This window comes from Microplitis demolitor, chromosome 5 (assembly GCF_026212275.2).
Source record: "Microplitis demolitor isolate Queensland-Clemson2020A chromosome 5, iyMicDemo2.1a, whole genome shotgun sequence".
NCBI lineage: Eukaryota > Metazoa > Arthropoda > Insecta > Hymenoptera > Braconidae > Microplitis > Microplitis demolitor.
Window position 1 is genome coordinate 6,941,351 of NC_068549.1, and position 15,480 is coordinate 6,956,830.

Here is a 15,480-nt window from a genome sequence, read left to right on the forward strand (position 1 = left end):
AATGTATTTCATATTATTATAACCTAGTCATAATTAATTTAATAGAAATATCATTTTTTGGTTAATTCTATGGATTTAGAGTAAAATAGAGCATTTGAAAAAGTTGAAAATACCAATAATTAATTTGTTATTCAATAGAAAAATAATTATTAATCAATTAAGTTATTTTTTATTAAATAACTTTTAATTTATTCATATAATTTGTTATAGAATCCAACAGAACAATTATAATTATTATATGTAACATTATGAATAATATATTTATAAAATTAACAACATTAACTATTAAAATGTAACAAAAATACTTTTTTAGATATTAAATTTAATTTAAGTGTATTATAAATTAATCCTCACAATACTCACAAATGTACATATCGGATAAATATTCGTCAACTCCTGCACAGGAATCATGAGCCCATTCTCTACATTTTTGACATTGAATCCATGATTCTTTTGATTCCGAATACAGTACATGACAGGAGAGACAGTAACAATGGCTTGGAAAAAAATTTAAACACTCGATTTTTTTCTACAGAAGTGAACAAATTACTCGTATTATATCAAAAAAGGTTATTTCGAGTAATATAAAAATAAATACAGTTGTTAAAGAGAAAAATATAAACATTTATAACGCGGGAAATTTTTTTACAATTAAAAAAAAAAAAAATTTTTTTCATTTTTTTTCGGAGGGGGCCGTCTTGCCCCCAAAAAAAAATTTTTTTCAGGAGCTTCATCAGAATTTTTGTGAATTGAGTTAAAGTTGGACGAGAGTAAATCGACTTGATGGTTAAAAGCCACAAAGAATAATAGTCGACTTAGGTGGGCCGTCTTGCCCCGGTCTCCCCTATGTTTTAATAATAGCAGCGTTTATCATCTATTCTTCTTTTAATATATGATGTACAAAATAAATTAATATACTTTTCTAACATCTATACATATTTCTTCAAGTAAAAGTCATACATTTTATAAGCATATAAAATAGAAATAAATTTATAAAAATTAAAAAAAAAGTACATACTTGAAAATTTGATTTTTTTTTTATGACTTTTAATAAAAAAAAAATTCATATTTACATTTATAAAATATTGTAGAATAAAATTCTGTATGAAAGTTCGAAGAACAGTGTAAAAGGTCGTGATTCGCACGAGGGAGGATGTCGATAAAGGGGAATGTGAGGGTTAAGAAGCAGAAGGGGTAGTTGCTCGGATGATAGCGCCGGTAGTAAGGGACTAGCTCCGCCCATCAGAGAAAACCGCGAGGAATTCATGAAAGTATAAAGAAAGATGAAGAAAGTGTCTTAGTAAAGCAAAGAACTAGTTATAAAAATACATTAAAATATAAAGTACAATGTACTTGAAAAAGTTTTTAACGATAACAATATAAAACATGTGAGGATGTGAAGAAATAAACATTTAAAACTTTGAAGATCAAATAAAATATGTATATACACTGTAAAAAATCGGTAGTGAATCCAGAGTGAATATACGGATTTTATTTAAATTCGAATTCACTCTGTCACTCGAAAGCGATTTTGGAGTGATGTGGATTTTATTTGAATCCGCATTCACTCCGAAAACGAGTTATAACACGTGAATAAATATATATTTAATAGAAATAACTTCATTATAATAATTATAATTAATAATTAAATATAATATATTTATGTATTTAATTTATGAACTTGTTTTAGTAATTTACTAACTTATAAATTCATACAATACATAGTAAAAAGATTAAATTATTTAATAGTTACAGTGACGTACACTGTAAAAAATTGGGAGTGATGACAGATTTTATTTAAATTCGAATTCATTTCGTCATTCGAAGTTTTGGAGTTTTTAAAAAAAATCACTCCGCGTATGGAGTAAATAGGGAGTTTGTCTTTTCAGATGGTCTGGATTTTATTTCAATCTTTATTCACTCTGATGTGGAATTTTAATAGTAAAATAAACTCCGCTTCGGAGTAAATTTCACTCCGAGGGGATGAAATAAATAAACAGTCGTCTGCTCCGTATTCAGTCCGTAAAAAAAAAAAACTTTTATTAAGAATATTTACTTGATACAACAACATATATTCTTGATAATTTTTCGAAAATATATAATTTTGTCTGAAGAATTCGTAAAACTGATGGAAATAATTTTTATTGAATTCAAGTAAAGCTATTCTTTTGTTTACTTATAAATATTTTAAACGGAATTCTTGAGCCACACGGAAAAAAATGAACTATAAAAATTGAGAATGACAAGTAATATAATGATGAAGTGATCAGTAAATACTATCATTCTAAATAGTTATTTTTCCATTTATGATTAAAACGTAAGTAATTACAGGATAAGTAGAAAAATTTATTGTCTATGCAAGAAAAAATACTATTTGAACTTAAAAAATTGTAACTGACACTTAAAAAATAGACGACACGTATTATAAAATTTACTATTTGAATGTTAAAATTCCCCATATTGATGACCGGGTTTCGAGTTATAATTTCAAATAGTAATTTTTAGAGTTTTTTTTTTCCATGCAAGGAATTCTTATTTGGACGGTAGTATTTTTTTTTTCAGTACAGATTTAATTTTATTCACTTTACAAATTTTTTATATAGTTTTTATCAGAATATATGATATTTCGCTACAATATAAAATGTTCCCGAGTCAAAAAACAAACTCGGATTTAAGTCTCAAAGTTTTCAATGAGGTTTTTGAGAATCAATTTAGAATTTAAATATTGACAACAGTAGAAAGTTATGCTAGTTTAGTCCTCAAAGTAATAGTTACGAGCAATTTTACCACTTTGAGGGCTAAACTTGAATAACATAATCTGGATTAGAGTCTCAAAATACTCAAAACATACAGGAATAATTTTACCCGCATTTGAGCCTCAAAAGTCTCATTCAATATATTCTCTTCCCTCCCTTTTCTATTTAAAATTTTCAAAGTCCGAAATATAACTTTTCAATCATTGATGATTTCGAGGTCTTAGTTATAATTCAAAATAAATAAATTATTGGCATTTAAACCTCATAGTTCTCATTGAGGATTTTTAGCACTAAAGTAAAGTTACTTTCTGGGCGGTAAATAAAACATACAAAGAATTGAGGCTTTTGAGGACTAAATTAGAATTTGTTTTTTGACTCGGGTATGATTTCGTAGTATGATTGATGTAAGTCATATGGCAGTTTGTGACTCAGGAAAATTGTATACAATTAATATATTAATGATGAAAAATGAAGTCTATTTCTTTAACTTCATAAGTGTGAAAGTTTTCATTATCAGCTACATATAATTTTCAAAAACTATTTCGCCTTTCGATGATTTAATTCTGCGGAGTTTTTTTTTATATAATTAATATTTGTTAAAACTCTCCCTCAGAGTAAAAATCATTCTTGAGGGGGGAAAATAAAAAAAAATCATCTACTTCGCGTTCACACCGGATTCACTTTGTAAATTTTTTACACTGTATCAAACGAAATTTAATTTTAAGTTAAACAGTAATTTTTCATCGGAAAATTTCATCCATATTGAACAGATTTGAAAAATAACATGATGTTTTATAAATGCATTTAATACAAAACTGCATCATTTAACTTGTATAACATATTTATTATTCTATATTATATGTATACATGTATGATTTTGATATAAAAAAGTTAATTAAATTTAATGAATAAAAATGGGTAATAATTTAATACATAATTTATATACATGTATACATGATAAATAATATTAAAAAATATCATAATCGAAGTTAATATATACGCACCTATTTAAAAACAAATCAATCATTTTGCTTCAGTATTATAATTATAGTTTTTTAGTGAGAAGCTATTCTATGATAGATTAATAATTAATACTTTAATTTATAAAAATATTAATTACTAATATATAGTCATTTACATACATAAATTATCATGACAAAAAATCCCTATCATATTCAAATAATAAGCATAATTTTTTTAAATGTACAATATGATGGATTTTGTTTACGTAGAACGTTTTTTAATAAAACCGACACCCCAAAAATTTTCGTGAGAACTTATCAAGTATTTAAATCTTTACTATGTGCTTAGTAATAAATGATACTTAATTTGTATGTAAGCTACACTGTTAAAATTTGCGGATTAAATCCGGAGTGAATGTGGGAGTGAATTAACTCCAAAAGGGAGTTCTCATACAAAAAATATATATGTGACATACATGCATCAATGCATTGGCTATATGGGACATATATACGGCTGCCCAATTTCAAAACACAGTAACTGACAAAAAAAAAGTTTTTGAAATATGCATTGAATCAAGTTCATGAGACTCCATTGGAACTAAAAATACCAAAAAATCGATTTTGAAAAATTTTTCAGTTACTGTGTTTTGAAATTGGGCAGCCGTATGTTATTTATATATTTTTCTGTGCGGGTTGTATTTTTAACATCAAATCTATAGGCTGGAATTGATACAAATTGAAATAAAGTTCACATTAGTCTGCTGAAGAAAAACGCTCTATTTACTCCGATCCTTACGTGGAGTGATTTCTTTTAAACTCCGGAATTCTGAGTGACAGTGAATACGGATTTAAATAAAATTCATATATCACTCTGGTTTTTCTTCAAGATACGCATGAATCTTTCGCCTTTTGCAAAAGATAAAATTCATATTTACTCCGAATTCACTCCTGATTTTTTACAGTTTACTGATTGCTATGATAAAAAAAAATATTGCGATCTTCGCGACAAAGTTTTCTGATTATTGCGATACTAGTCAACTATTTGAAAGTTATAGTTAGTAAGAAATAAACTTTAGTGACGACAGCATCTTGGAGCAAGCGGTGGAATAATAGATCGTTATTATATAGCCGGACGTATTTTGCTACGATAGCTGTATATTGAGTTACAAAAATACTTTTAACATGAGACAAATCTAATCTTGACTTGAAAATTTACTTTATTAATTTTCATCGATAAATTATCTTTTAGCGTAATAATTTACTATTATCATTTAAAAATTTTCTTTACTCTAAAAATCATCATATTGTTAATATAAATAATTTTAGTTATAAAAATTAAGGGATATTAAAAAAATTTCAAATTTTCAAGTAATTTTCAACAGGTTGTAACTCAAAGAAAAATGACCATATGACAAAAACAAAAAAGGCAATCTGTAGCTTCAAGTTTCTAGTTTTCTGATCTGGTCTTTAAAATTTTTTATTATGTGCGGTTCCGGGGTAATCCTAAGAAAACTATCGAAAAAAAAGTTTTACAAATTTTCGCTCGTCTTTGAGCTGTAAAATATTATTTTCGATGATTATGATTGATTTTTGATTGCTCCGAAATCGTGCATAATAAAAAAATTCCAATACCAGATCAGAAAACTAGACACTTGAACTACAGTTTAACTTTTTGTTTTTTTTGTATGATCATTTTCCTTCGAGTTACAAACTGTTGAAAATTAATAAAAAATTAAAAATTTTTTTAGTATCTCTTAATTTTTGTAACCAGTATATTTTGAATTTATTTGAATACTTAAATTTCTTGTTAAATATTTTAACTTCTACATTTTTAACATCGAATAATCAAAAGTAGACAATATTAATTTATTTTATTGCCATTTTTTTTGGTTTCTCTCATGATTTAATTATCAAATTTAATTATTGAAAATAAAAATACAATAAAAACTTTGAATGTCTGAATGATACGAATAAAATTTCTAAATCAGGAAAAAATGTATGAAACTTTATTGGAAAACCGGGAAGTATCAGGGAATTTTGAAATAATTTCTTTGTGGCCACTCTGAAATAGAAAAATTTTCTTTTCATTCTTGTAGATAATTACACTTGGTAAATTAATTTGAATGTTTCATTAAAATTATAAAGTAAGTGTCCCAATGTCTCAATAAGGAGCAGTAGATAAGGTATATATCTATCATAGTCTGAAAAGCAGATCGATTTCGTGTACAGGCGCCAATGTTTAAGTAGAAACAGTCAGTATATTGATGACATGTCTCTCGAAACAGTAGACCCATACGCGCATTTATAGACATGTTGATAAATTGATTTATTGATGTATACAACATTAGTTATAATTGAAAAACATATTCAAAACATCATTAAAGTTCGTGAAAATAAATTAAACTGCATAATATAATCATTATAACGATAAAATATATATATATTTTTAATATACCCACATATTTCTATAGCACGATTTGATAAAACTTTTGATTAATTAAAATTTTTAATATTGATATCAATTAATATTAATTACATAATTTAAAATAAATGTCGACAATAAAATTAAAATACATTAATTAAATCATTTTTTTTTTACACGAAAAAATTCATTTTTTCAAAAAAAATTTTTTTTTCAAAGTAAATAAGATATTTAAAACAATTTTTTTAAATTAATTCTTTTAGTTTTTGTGATTAATTAAAAAATTATAAAATTTACTGATAATAAGTAGTTTTTTAAAAGTTATTACATGTGTATTTGATTAATTTATAAATTAATTAATTAGAACAATTATTAATTGGTATAAGAAAATCGGGAATGTTGCAATTAAGTTTTTATTGTAAAGAGCTATAGTTTTTGGTTGATGACCGTACATTTAAATTTTATATAATTTGACTAATAATCAACAAATTTGTGAATTTGAAAAAGTCAGAATAATAATGTGACGAAACGTCGTTCAAAAAATTAACGAAATTAAAATTAAGTTTGATTAATTAATCAATAAAATTATCCATAATACCCGTGATAAATTTTAAATATGTCATGCGTATATTTATGTATAGGAATAATTATTCTTAAAAATGATCTTATATCGAATCTAAATATTTTATTATATTAATTGGTCGTTAAAAAGATAGTTTTCAACTAGAATACATCATAAAACTGATTTTTTTTCTAATATTATTTTCATTATACTCTCTAAATCTGAAACAGTGAAAACCACTGAAAAGTAGTGTACATACACTGTTTTAGATTTAGAGAGTATAGATAAGGTTTAAATTTTACAATCATTAATATAATTTTTCTCAATCACAAAATGTCATATGACTTACATAAACCATATCAGGAAATTTTATATCATACCGACCCAAGTCAAGAAACAAATTCGGATTTAAGTCTCAAAATTCTCAACGAGGTTTTTGAGAATAAATTTAGAATTTAAATATTGACAACAGTAGAAAGATCCTAGTTTAGTTCTCAAAGTAATAGTTACGAGCAATTTTACCACTTTGAGGACTAAACTTGAATAACATAATCTGGATTAGAGTCTCAAAATACTCAAAACATACAGGAATAATTTTACCCGCATTTGAGCCTTAAAAGTCTCATTCAAAATATTCTCTTCCCTCCCTTTTCTATTTAAAATTTTCAAAGTCCGAAATATAACTTTTCAATCATTGATGATTTCGAGGTCTTAGTTATAATTCAAAATAAATAAATTATTGGCATTTAGACCTCATAGTTCTCATTGAGGATTTTTAGCACTAAAGTAAAGTTACTTTCTGGGCGGTAAGTAAAACATCAAAGGAATTGAGGCTTTTCAGGACTAAATTAGAATTTTTTTTTTTGACTCGGAAAAATATAAAGTATTCTTATAAAAACTATGTCACTGTACCTATTAAATAATTTAATCTTTCACTATGTATTGTATGAAATTATAATTTAATCAGCTGCCAAAACATTTTATAAATTAAAAACATAATTTTTTATGTTTAATTATAAATACATGAATCAATTATTTATGAAAATAATTATATTTCTCATAAAAAAATCAGTTCCATTAAATATAAATTTATTTAAGTGTTAAAACTCCGGACCGGAATAAATGCGATTTAAAATAAAATCCACGTCACTCCGAAATCACTTTGCTCAAAAAAAAAAAAATCTATTTACTAACAACATTTATTTTAATTTTTTACTTATAAAATTACTCGAGTATAAATTTTGATGTCGCCTTTGTATATTATATTTTTATCGCACTTTAAAGATCTAGAGAAATATCATTTAATTATTAATAATTTTTTTTTGATACATAATAGACGTAAAAATAAAAATAAAATTTAAAAAAAAATTTAGTTTGTAACTCTTTTAAAAAAAACATGTTTACTAATCCGATAATTTTTTCAGGTATATTTTAATGAAAAAATGACGTTAAAAGTTTCAGTACAACTGTACATCTTTCATTTTTATTTGAAAATATATATATTTTTTAACTTTCCCTAATAATTATAAAGAACTTAAATAATATATATTACATCGATTTTTATTTTACAGGGAGGTGTGGTTTGGCAATGCTCCTGTCGTGTGCAGGATGCAAGAAACCAATAATGGACAAATTTTTTCTTAATGTTTTGGAACGAGCGTGGCACGGTGACTGTGTGCGTTGCTTCGATTGTGGAACCGAACTTCAGGAAAAATGTTTTTCACGTGAATCAAAATTATTTTGCCGGAATGATTTTTTCAGGTAAATATATTGTTTATTAATTAGTTATATTTATTACATTTAAAAATATCTGCCAATCAATTATCTGAAATTTTATTTTGATATAGAATATATAAGTTATTACACTGAGAGAAAAAAATATTTTCATTCAAGAAAACATGCTTACTTAATTCATAAAAATAAAAACAAGAAAAATTTACTATATCGAAGTATGCTTCTTATCTTCATAACAATTGTTTCAATCTACTCATAAATTTTTACAGACAATGCATTTTTAATAAAATTAAGAAAATATTTTCTTGGCACTATTTAAGGTAGTTCACTCGCGACATTCGTAGCCAAAAGTATAACGTAATCGTAACTACAAAACGTTAGAGATACTGAGTGCCTCAGTGCTGAAAAACAGTGCTCAGTGCCTTTAAGTAAACTAATACTTAAACTAAGAAATTTATGTTGAAGATATCCACTTTTTTCTCTCAGTGTAATTGAATGATAGATGAGTTATATAAAATTATGTTATTAAAAATTAACCAAAAAAGTTATTACCGTCGTTTCGCATCTTGATAGAAATGAAGAGAAATTTTGTACGAATTTTCTTAAATAAACAAATCGATCCGTATGTTGAGTGATATGAATTGCAGTTTACTTACGATTATGAGTGCTTATACATTTAATATTATCCAGGAAATTATTTTATAAAAAATTGGCCGAAAAGTTGAGCAAATCATTTTTGACGTCAATTGACGAGTAATTGTCAGTCACTTTCTCGTGATCTGACTGAACATAAAAATTACAGTTCTTTTGTATTACTATATTCAATAGAGTAAAGAGTGTGACTATCTTGTCTTCTATTTGAGGAAAAATCAAATCTTATGTAATTAAAGTAAATTTTAGCAATAGAATAGGTGTTACATTAATCGAAAGAAAATTTTTTTATAAAAAATAAAAGTCAATAGCGATTTGATTAATTACTTTTCATAAATACTTATATCATCGATACTATGAATAACTTCCCTTGATTAGTCGCTATAAAAAATATATTGTATGAATAGTTAAAAAACATTGTGGTTTATAATGTAAACCTTGAAATTTTTTTAGAAACCAATTTTAGAATGATATCCTAAATTTTTAAGTCCTCATTTTTATACTTTTTATGTAATATTGTATTTCTTAAAATATCCATTCAAAATACTATAAATATTAGAAACTATAAATAAAATTTATTACAAGTTAGAAGACGGGTACATTTGAAATATTTGTTGACCCAATGAAAAATCTACATAAAATTTATTTTTCAAAAGAGTTCGGTCCTTTCGCCGATCAAAATATGGATCATAAAAATTTTTTCTTGGAAATCTTTTATTCCACCGTCAAATATGACTCGTTTAATTTTAACATCCGTGTTGATAAATCTGTGATGAGTAAAAGTATAATTATTCCTGTTTCTTGTTTTAATATTTTTTAGTGATAGATTCAAATATTAGCGATAGATTTTATCATTTATCTAAACAATGTCTATTTTTATTTAAATAAAATTTAAGTGAATGATTGACAATTTCAATATTGTTGAATAAACTTGTCACAGGTAGAGAAAAACTTTATGCTGAACATATTAATTATGAGGAAATAAAAATATTCAGGTAGACTATAATTTTTCATATGATAAGAGAATGTGGTATTGCAAGTGTTTGATATATCTTGATAATATTATACAGGACTCATTGATATGTGTATATAATGATGCATATCTCGAGAAAGTAAAAAAATGATTAACTTTATATTTTAAAACATATTAATCATATATTTTATTTAAACTTACAATGTAGCTTGAAGCAGATAACGGGTGTACTGAAAGTAGACAACTTACACACTGTTGAATGAGATATATTTAATAATAAATTATTATATAATGTAATTTTATGAAATAAGTATAACGTAAAAAGACCCAGTTATTGGCCTTGGTCCAGCTTCTGAACTTTTCAACTTTTTTCCAACTTACTTAAAAAACTTTTGTGAATTGGAAAAACGTAGAATACATAGGTTTTAATAAGGAATTTAAGAATCTAAGCTACCAAATGAAAATTAATAGGTTTTATATAGGTTCTAAAAAGATGTTAAGATTTGATTTTGTAAAATCCCTAGGAGCTAATAAGAGTATAAAGTATGAAAAATACTTATTTAGATCCGCTTCAGAATTTCAAGAACTAAAATAGGTCTATTCAAGTGTATTGAATACTTAAAGCGCACTCAAATTTCGACTCGGGTGCGCATGACTTTATTTGAAAAATTCTAAACTAGTCGATAAAACTACTATTTTTCTCATTAAGTTAAATCTTACATTAATTATTATAGTATAACTTCCACTGGCACTCTGAAAAGGTCTGAAACTGAGCCGCTTACCTTAATTTCAATACTTTAAAAACTACACAGTAAGAAAGGATTCGTAAAAATCAACACATATTGTGTGTAAAACGAACGTTTTACACTTATTTATATGTTACTTTAACATGTTGTGAGTGTTAAAAAAAGTTACAGAAATATATGTTAAAAGTAAAAAATTTGTCCAAGAATTCTTTTGTGGTGGTCAAGATTTTTAACATATTTCGTGTGTTGATTTGACAGTAACATATAAAAAGTGTAATTGTCGAATAACATGACATTTTTGTGTGTTAAAGATTCGATACTCAGAATTTTAACACACGCTTATTTTCACATTTTGACGATTCATTTTTTACTGTATATAGTTAAACATTTCAAGAATATAATCCTAAAATTTCAACTCAATCAGAGCTACCCTTCCTATGTAGCTGAAGAAATTTGCAAAAAAAGGCTTTTTTGTCACGCTTCAGACCCTGACCCCCCTCCTCAACCCATTAACTACTCTCAAAGAAAATGGAAATTTTCTTTTTCTAATATAGAGATTTAATATTATTTTTAAAATTAAATTGATGCATTTCTTTAAGTTTGTATTACAAAAAAAAAAAAAAAAAAAAAAAAAAAAAAAAAAAAAATTCGGGAGGGCTCCAATAACTTCCTAACTCTTCAAATGATATGTTAAAAAAAATCTTCATTCACTTTTAAATTCATTCAAATAAATGTGAATGTAATAAAAAGTAAATTTTGATATTGTAAAAAAAAAAAAATTAAAATATTAAAAATAGTACGGAAAGGTAAAAAACGATAACCGGTCGCGTGAAAGACTTATATATAGTTGGCTCGTAAATAATCTCGCGATTCAAAACGCGAGAAGTAACTCTCAGTGTTTGGTTGTTTCTCATATACTCTGGACCAATATACGATGTGAATTCTTAACTCGAAGAGTCGACGTGAATTCCCAAGTCAAAGTCGTATTGACGTTAACTATACGACTGTGGTAGTGTAGAACCAAACGCACGATAAACGTACGAAGAGTATAGTTTACATGCATATATAGCTTGTATAGTAGTACTATATAGGCTTACCTACTCGCACACGTCGCAACGTTAACGTAGAGAACTAAACGTGGAAATATAATAAATGTACCATGACGCTGGCTCGTGAGAGTCAAGTCCGTTGGGCGTGACGGGTACGCTGGAGAGTCGAACTAACGCCGTCTTCCTTTCCAGGAAGGTCTAGACATATCCTCGACTATGGGGATTCGTACATGAAGACAACATTTTTATACTGACCACCTTCAGAGTCACTTTGTAAAGTATGAATCTGTGAAAGTTTAATGTTTTTCTTTACAATTTATTAATTTCATACATTATCTACAAATTTTTATTGAATAAAATGAAAAAAAAAAAATTTAATTTATTCTTATAAAATAAAAGATCCATTACCCGCTCACGTTTCATTGAAGTGATATTAAAGCCAGTCGATATAAATTGGTAAATTAACTGAAACATCATTTTTTTAATAGTAATTTTTTGTACGGAGAGAAAAGAATAGTTCTAATTACTATGTAGGATGGTAACCATTACTATGTTTCATAGTAACGAGGATTTTTTAGCCTCGAGAGTTACGGGACAGAGTAATCTCCACCATTCTACATGGTAACGTTGGCTATGCAAGCATAGGAATGATTACCATTCTACGCGGAGAAAAAAATTAAGTAATTTTTATTAAATTTAAAAAAAAATTACAATCCGAGAAGTAATCTTGAAATGTTAAAAAAAAATTGAAACTTGTATAAAACTCAAAGTAAAAATTACAACATATTATTTAGAATAATAATTTCTGTTGATTATAAAAATTACTGCATCTAAAATAAAATTTACTAGCGACAAATAAAAATTATAATGTACCAATAATTTTGACTATTGTACTTAGTAAATATTAGTTAACGCACTTTGTGAAAGATGTATTCTGGCGAGTAATTTTTACAATTCAGATAGTAATTTTTACAATCTCAAATAGTAATTTTATCTCCCGGAGTAGCAATTTGTCTTACCGACATTCTAAAATGTACAGTGCCTACGTAGAATTACATTGGAGATGTAATATTTATCAACTACGAAAAAAAAACTGCGACTAATGTATTAACTTTTAATAATTCTAATAACAATTCCTACACTGTGAAAAATTTCCAACAAATTTTACTATGGCCGTATTGTAACACCGGACCATAAGAAACCTGGTACAAAATTTACTAGTATCCCATAGTAAATGGTATGCGCAGACGACACAATTGGGACCTATGCGCATACGTTTACTATGGGACACTTGTAAATTTTGTATCAGTTTTCTTATGGTCCGGGGTTAAAATGCACCCATAGTAAAATTTAATGGGAATTTTTCACAGTGTACTTTTTGTAACATTGAACTATTTTTATATGAATAAGTAAATATTTATTTTTTCCAAGCGAAAATTTAACGAAGCTGTATTGTAATTATTATGATAAGTGAAAATTACAATCTCGATAGTAGTAAATGAAATAAAAAAATAATTTTTTTTATGGATTGTAATTTTTTATTTGAGTCAGCAAGTTTTTCATTGTGATTGTAGTTATTATTTAATTTCGACCTGCATTTTTCTCCGTGTACATTGACGAGAGAACTATGTAAATGGACATGATTACAATGTTACCTTGCAATATTTACGGTCTTTTACTTATTTTATATTTAGTAAATAAGGTTATAACCAAATAAATAACTCAAGTTACTTAAAATATATATAGAAATTTAGTTAATCTATTGAAGTAATTAAAATATTGCTCATAATGAAATATCACTTTTTCATAAAAGATAAAGAATAATTTTAAAAATTAGAATATTTAGTAATAAACAATTTATTTACTTCGTTATCTTATATATATTTGTTAAACTGTAATGACAACTATTCAAGCATGGGTCTGGGTAGCATTCTACATATCCCTGATTCCCATGCTAGATAGCGATTTTTACCATTTTACTTTTTTCAGTGTAACATAGAAATCATTACCTGAAAAATAGTAATGAAGCCTATTTTACATATCATTATTTTCCATTTTACAACAAATAAGTCTGGTTACTATGTATAATGGTAATCATTACTATTTTCTTCTCTCCGTAGTTTTAAATATTAGAAAAAATTTTTAATTTGAAGAATAGTCTTGACAATTAATTATTAATAATGTTTTTAAATACCGTCGATTAAAAAAAAAAGATTTTTTAACATAATTGTTGAAGTGTTCATTTGAAATTGGCTTCGTTTTTAAATTTGGACTATACGTAAATTTTATAAAAATACATTCGCAAAAAAAAAGTTTACCAAATTTATTTGTAAGAAATTCCGACGTGCTGCGTAATTACAACTTATTACTGGCAATATTCCGGTTCAGGTGGCCTATGAAGCATTATAACAATTTCAAAGAATCTTCTACTAGTTATAGTGTAAAACATCAGGACGGTGCACTGTTCTTTACTATGAATAATCAATTTAGCCATTGCAAAATGAATTAATGTGTAAATTGCAAAATGCATGTGTACAGTTTGATAAACAATTTCTTAGTATAAACAACTTTACTGACCTGATGATAGTTTAGATAATATAATCTCAACCGAAATGTCAAGAATTACAATTTATATTACTATTTCTAAGATCATATAGGGCTTTAATTATACATATAATTATTTATATAAAGTTTGTTACTTGCATTAATAACAATAATAACAATTAATTATTGTAGATAAATAAAATTATCTATATCTGCGAATCACGTTTATGATAATTATGATATTGTCCTCATAGTGGCAATGACTATCTCTAAAAAAATGAAAATGATGTATTATACTACATATCACTAAATATGTCATCACATCGCTTAATTCCTGCTTTATACATATTTATTTTATATGATGGCTCCATAAAATCTTCATTCATTATACTTGAAATGATATATAGTAGTAAAATACATATTATATTAACGTCTAAATATAAAATATTTAAATATAAATATATAAATATAAATTGCAATATTTAATAATTAATAAGTCATAAAAGTATAATAAAATATGTCATACGAAAAAGTATATGCCGACAGAATAGCATACATATGACAATACTAAATATACATAAGCTGGATATATACTATTTTGCCGGGGTATATATTATTTCGCACGGGATCACATTCTTTTTGTTTATTTTTTTATTATTTTATGATACATTTTAAAAAAATTAACTTTTGCAAAAAAAATATTTTTTTGAGAAATATATCAACAAAAATTATTTTATTATTAATTTAATATCTCAGGTAAAGAATAATTGTTTTCACTGAAAAAAATTGAAATTTAGGGGAAGGAGGGGGCAAAAGGGGGTAGAATAGGTTAAACGGGGTACCCCCAAAATTTTATTTTTTAAATGTTTTTTGAATATTCTAAAATCACTTTTGTAAACATAATCGAGTATTATTTTAAATACTTTTTGTTAAACTTTTTCAAAAATCGAGTTTCAGTCAAAAAATGTTGATGGCTTTTGATTTATGATAAAAACTAGTAAAATTTTTTTTTCTTCTTTTGCCTCCAATAATTGTGTAAAATATAGTGTTTCTTTATGTAAATTGCTCATAAAAAAATTTA

At 25.8% G+C, this 15,480-nt stretch overlaps 1 protein-coding gene across 5 annotated transcripts in view; it reads left to right on the forward strand.

The window, feature by feature from the left end:
• LOC103569633 (LIM/homeobox protein Lhx5) overlaps positions 1-15,480 on the forward strand; it is a 36,986-nt gene that overhangs the window by 2,326 nt on the left and 19,180 nt on the right. For all 5 annotated transcript variants that reach the window (XM_053739086.1, XM_008547004.3, XM_008547003.3 and 2 more), the window contains exon 2: positions 8,274-8,463. In XM_053739086.1, coding sequence (XP_053595061.1) covers positions 8,291-8,463 — 173 coding nt within the window. In that variant the 5' untranslated portion in view covers positions 8,274-8,290. The remainder of the gene's footprint in view (positions 1-8,273; positions 8,464-15,480) is intronic.